The 5,968-nt window shown below is 35.5% G+C and overlaps 1 protein-coding gene across 1 annotated transcript; it reads left to right on the plus strand.

Moving 5' to 3' along the window:
* The first annotated feature begins 3,799 nt into the window (after positions 1-3,799).
* LOC104214801 (protein LE25-like) lies at positions 3,800-5,342 on the plus strand. Its single transcript, XM_009764515.2, has 2 exons — positions 3,800-3,961; positions 4,754-5,342. The coding sequence occupies exons 1-2, from the start codon at positions 3,875-3,877 to the stop codon at positions 5,102-5,104; spliced, it is 438 nt and encodes a 145-aa protein (XP_009762817.1). The 5' UTR covers positions 3,800-3,874; the 3' UTR covers positions 5,105-5,342.
* Positions 5,343-5,968: the final 626 nt, after the last annotated feature.

Raw genomic sequence — 5,968 nt, forward strand, 5'->3', positions numbered from 1 at the left:
TCTAAATTCTAAGAAAGCTGTGCGAAGTTCATGAACCTGGTTCTTCGACACAATATTTTCACTTTCAGTTTCACTAGCCCTAAGTTTCAGGTTTTTACACTTAGCTTTTAAAACTACACACTCTTTTGACAGTTGTTCCTTTTCATTATTTACATCCACAAATTCATCAATTAGCTCTAGGAGCAACTCAGATAGCCTTTCCTTAGACAAAAATTTAATCTTGTCTTTAATATGAGAAACACTTACCTCATCTTCTTCATCAGATTCTCCAATAGCCATAAGTGCACGTTCATCATCATTATCATTATCATTATCATTATCTGAGCTATCTCCCCAAGCAGCTCCTATAGCCTTTGTTGATCCTTTGCTGTTGCTTTTCTTGGGTTGAACCTGTTCCTTCGTTCAACTTTTTCTTTCTTTCAATTTCCCACAGAGGACAATTCTTGATGTGGTGATCAGTCTTTCTACACTTGTAGCATCTATCATTTGTTTGTTTCTTAGGAGCTTTTGATTTACTATAGCTTGCACTTTTTGAAGAACCCTTTTCTCTCTTTAGGTACTTCTTGAAGTCTTTGGTGATCATGGCCATTTCATCATCTTCCAGATCAGAACCTTCAATGATTCTGAGAGCCAAACTCATTTCCTTCTTAGGTACATCTATTTTCATGGTCTGTCTCCTAAGTTCATAGGCAGTAAGAGTTTCAATTAGTTCATCTAGTGGGGGAGTGCCAATATTCTTTGATTCCTGGATTAAAGTGATTTTACTCTCCCAAGTGATAGACAAAACTCTGGTCAATATCTTTTCTACCCTTTCTTCTTCAGGAATAATCCTTCCAAGAGATTTCAACTCATTTATCAGTGTACTGAACCTTGTGTACGTTTCTTGAATGGTTTCTCCTTCCTTCATAGCAAAACTCTCATAGTGAGAGTATAATAGAGTTCCTCTGGATCTCTTTACTTGAGGTATTCCTTCATGAGCTACTTGCAGTGTGTCCCAAATTTTCTTAGCAGTGGTACAACCTTGAATTCTGCTGTACTTATCTGGACCAAGTCCACAAACAAGCTATTTCTTGGCTTTAGCATTTTTATCCCACTTTCTCAAGTCCTTGGCAGTAGAATAAACTCTTGTCTTTGGCACATCTACTCTTTCAGCATTTTTCTTCAGGGTAGCCAATGGACTATCGATGATAATGTCCCATACCTCATAGTCCTCTCCTATAATGTGGTCTCTCATCCTATTTTTCCACCAAGAGTAGTACTGGCCATTAAAGAGCGGTGGCCTAGCAGTGGATTGTCCTTCCTAGTTTTCAGGTGGTGCACTCATGTTGATCTTCTCCTAAGGTGTTAGCCTCTTCAAGGATAACCTGCTCTGATACCAATTGATATTTTATACTTCAATGCCACACAAGAGGGGGGGGGGTGATTTTGTGATGTCCAATTTTCGCGTGCACATATTATTAAAAGACCTAGTTCTTCTATGTGTTCCTTATACTACTATTGCAGAAATAATAAATGCGAAAAGTAAAGACCACAAGTATTTTTATGTGGAAAACACCAGGCTCAAAAGGTGAAAAAACCACGACCTACTACCCAGTAGGTTTTTCCCCAACACTTCACAAAATCACTGAGCCAAAACAACATGTACAAAAACTCTTTGTAAACCTAAGGATTACCTCTAATCCCGTTGTGCCAACCAGCCTCTAACTGTTGCGACAACTTCAAGTTAACTCTAACTTGAATACTCAAAGTACCTAATACAATTGCTTCTAGATAAAGGTGAAAGGTACAATTTGAAAAGCACATACTACAATGAAACTAGAATAAAAGACAGACACTTGGAACTGGCTCTTCTATCCGGTTCATGTAGCTTCAGGTTCGCACACTTGAATCACACAAGAATATATTGCTTTCAAAATGCCTTGCTATATTGCTCTCAATTCACGTGTAACTTCAGCTTTTGTGCGTCACCTGTAAAGTGAGAACATCCTGAAATATATAAAGTTAGTAGAATAGAAAATAATTAGAGTTCCAATGTTATACTCTTCCTTGGTGGAAGAGTTCTAGTTAACTTCAACTTCCAGCTCCTTCCTTATCTTGGATAGTGTTATCTTCGAGTAAGGAGTCCTTCTCCTTATCAATTATGCAACTTTTTCAATCAAAAGATATCAGATATAACAACTTAAGCTTATCTCCCCCACGTGCGTCCCTTATGCTTGAATCTGCCCATATCTGTGTACACTGTGGATGGACCTGATTCATATTTGAGTTCCTTTGACAATCATCGAAACAAACTTTACTTGGGCAAACAGCTCTCCCTATTGCATAGAGCAACAATTCACAAAGAAAAAGGTCCAAAATACACTTAGCAATAATCAAGCCTTTCAATTTAAAAGGAAATTTAGTACATTCTAATATCATAAACATATAAAAACCTAGCAATGGAGCTTCCTTCATGTCTTATCCAGAATGTATTATTCGAGGGGATCTTGACCCGTACTCCTAGCTAGTAGATAGATGTGCTTTTATAATGTTTTTGAAGTTTCCTTTTAACATTTTCATTTGTTGTTTATGTAGGAGTAAAATTAAAGAAATTGAGTGTACGAAAGAATTACATGCACTGATGCACCCTATGCTAAAACTTTCGATAAACTGAAAATAATTGCGTTACACAAACATTAAATAAAATTACTTGGATTCTGTTTTGTCGAGCTGGGTTGTAAGTCATGACAAGTAACATCATATCGATTTGAAATGTATTACATATGTTAATATAAAAAAGTTTTCCGCTGTAAATTATCATATGATAATACATTACTGATAATGTAATATTGTTACACAAGATATAGGAGAAGTAATTATCATATAACATTCAAAACCAAAAAGGAGATGTATATGTAACCAAGATCTAGAAATTACGTATTCAATGAACTAATTCTAAACCAAGCAGCGATATCCAAACAAATATGAATATAATTAGTGTTCCTATGAGTGAAGTCTACTGATCAATTAAGTGAATGTAAATTTTAATGGAGACAAAAAAATACTAAATAATTAACACTATGTGAATTTTCAAACTAAGCCAAAGTAAAATCATTTTTAGTTTTTCACATTAGGCTAAATTCTCCTTAAAAAGCCAACCCGCAGTTCTTATCAGCTAGTATATTTTAACAACCAAATTCTCACATATTAATTCCAATCTGCAGAGCGGCAGAGCCGGGATTTAAAACTTCTGCCGCTCTTTAACTTGATGAATTTTGAATTTATTGTTAAATTCATAGTCCATTTAATTATTAAGTTAGTAATTAAATATATATTAATAAATTTTTTAAATATAAATATAATAAAATTTACTACTCCCTCTGTTCCAGTTTATGTGAACCTATTTTTTTTTTGGACCGTTCCAAAAAGAATGAACCCTTTTTAAATTTGATAATAATTCAACTTAAATTTACAATTCTATCTTTAATGAGAAGTTTTTACCATAAATACTCCAAGGTTTTCTTAACTTGTTTAAAATCACAAATTTTAAAAAAATTTATTTTTTCTTAAACTTCGCGCTCATGGTTCACATAAATTAAAAATCTTTTCGATTTCGTAACTAATACCCTACCTTCCCCGTACAGCTCTTAACTGCTAGCTACATTTTGACAACCTCTACATACGTGTTATAAACTCATGCAGCCAACTCTTATATCAGTCCACGTATCACTTTTATTCCACGTGGCCCCACTCCACGTTCTTCTCTTCATAACTCTTCTTGGAGTATATATCACCCCAGCAATGAACAGTTCTGTTCTCAGCAACGCATAATCAAGTAACTGAAAAGGTATAAAAAAGTAGCAAAAAAAAAAAAAATTTAAAAAGGAATTTAAAGATGCAAGCAGCAAAGGAGAAAGCAGCTAATGTTGCCGCTTCGGCTAAGGCTGGCATGGAAAAAACCAAGGCCGTCGTCGGAGAGAAGGTTTTTTTTTTCATCTTTTCAGTATTTTTCTGATTATTCTTTTTTGTTTAAAAATTAATTTAGAATTTTAAGTTGTGTATATTTAACAGTATATTGATTGATTCTTTACTCATCAAGTTAAGCATAACTTGCAACCATGTAACAGTTGATAAATACTTTCTCCGTTTCACCTCAAATGAGGTAGTGTGACTTGATACAAAGTTTAAAAAAAAAATAGACTTGTGATCTATGATCTTAAAAGCTTAAAAGGTAAAAATTATGTAGGTCATGATATTTTATGGTTATAAAAGCTTCACATTGGATAAAGAGAGTAAAATGAAGAATTTAAAGTTGAATTATTTTCAATCGTAGAAATGTGTCATTCCTCCTTAAACAGATTAATAAAAAATGTGTTTCCGTGGGGATCAATTCGCAAGCACAAAGGCGAATTCAGAATTTAAGGCTTAAGGCCTATGCTTCAAGGTTTTAGCTTTATATTTTTAAAATTATGAGTCCAGGTTTTAGCTTTATATTTTTAAAATTATATTTTTAAAATTATGAGTCCAGGTTTTAGCTTTATATTTTTAAAATTATGAGTCCGTATAACTACCAGCAGCACTATACTCGAACCTATTGAATTTAGTTAAACTTGGTACCGTATTGTTGCATCCGCCCCTGCAAGCATGGTACGAGATGATAAGAATACTATTTTGGGATAGCGGATTAATTAAATTGATGGTGTAAAAACATTTAGCGCTTTAAAATGTTTAAAGTTTAAATTTTTATATTTATGTCATAACTTTTGTTGAACAGGCGGAGAAATTGACGACAAGTGATCCAGTGCAAAAACAAATGGCGACGGAGAAAAAAGAAGAGAGGATCCATCAAGCGGAGATGGATAAGCTGGCAGCACAGGAGCAGAACGCGGCCTCGAGACAAGTAGCTGCTACCGGAGGAACTACTGCTTATACTGCTAGCGGCGGTGTGGCTCCCGGTCACACCATGACCGGGGCCCATGGGACCACTACGGTGCCTACTGGGACAACAACAGGCGTGGTTGGGACACAGTACCCACCGGGGACCACTACTGGAACCGGAAGTGCTACTGTTCAAGGTCCTAATACTGGTGGACGTCATGGATCTACCACCGGTTCTGCCTTTTAACTAGGATGAGAGGTGCTTTTGGAGCAATTGCAATGAGTACTAGCTAAGAATAGTTACGAGTGTGTGTTTATTTTTCTTTGTTTTGGTAGATAAACGTTCTTTTCCTTCTGTAAGTTGTAAATTTAGTTTGTTGTGATGTCGTGTATCCATATTATCTAATGTAATACAATACACGATAGTAGCTAGAAATAGGAAAATTGTTCATTTTTATCTAATGTAAATTTAGTTTGTTCTGCCATAAGTTTTTGTCTTCTTCAAATTGGGACTTCTAGCTCCACTCGATCAGCTGTGTTTTATGATGTTCGTTCATAAGTGTACGGTCATAATTTCAAAATTTACTCGAAAGAGCTATGCTTACATGTAGTTAAGTAACTTGATCAAACATATTATAGTTGGCAAATCATAGTTCTCAGGGGATATCGCAAAATAAACTAATAGGTTAATTACGGACACATTCAATCTTATATTGAAAAAGGAAAAGCCGAATAGCTTTGTTTTTTGTTTAGCGCTAATATATAAGCATTGGACTTGGAAAAATGTTTCAGGTAATTTCTAACACTGAGAACATAATTATACTTTGCATCTGTATACGGGTAAAACCGAGCCCGTTGAACTTCTCGATTTCCCGTTAAGACAAACGAAACTGTATACGAGTAAAATCGAGCCCGTTAAACTTCTCAATTTCCCGTTAAGACAAACGGAACAGGAACATGATCGTAAGGAATCGGAATTTGGGCGAGGAGCCTCTCGTATCGGGGTTCGGGCAAGACTCCTGCCCTCGGAGTTATCGGAATCACGTCCTCTGGTTCCGGTTTGGGCCTCGAGACATCGGAGAACATTATCAAACAACTGCACACGACTAAC

This window comes from Nicotiana sylvestris, chromosome 12, assembly GCF_000393655.2.
Source record: "Nicotiana sylvestris chromosome 12, ASM39365v2, whole genome shotgun sequence".
In the NCBI taxonomy this organism is placed as follows: Eukaryota; Viridiplantae; Streptophyta; class Magnoliopsida; order Solanales; family Solanaceae; genus Nicotiana; species Nicotiana sylvestris.

What these genes read in the sequence shown, in the direction of transcription:
- LOC104214801 (XM_009764515.2), top strand. Translation starts at nt 3,875, where the DNA reads ATGCAAGCAGCAAAGGAGAAAGCAGCTAATGTTGCCGCTTCGGCTAAG. An exon ending in AGGCCGTCGTCGGAGAGAAG is followed by an intron (nt 3,962 to 4,753) that starts GTTTTTTTTTTC and finishes TTTGTTGAACAG; the next exon opens with GCGGAGAAATTGACGACAAG.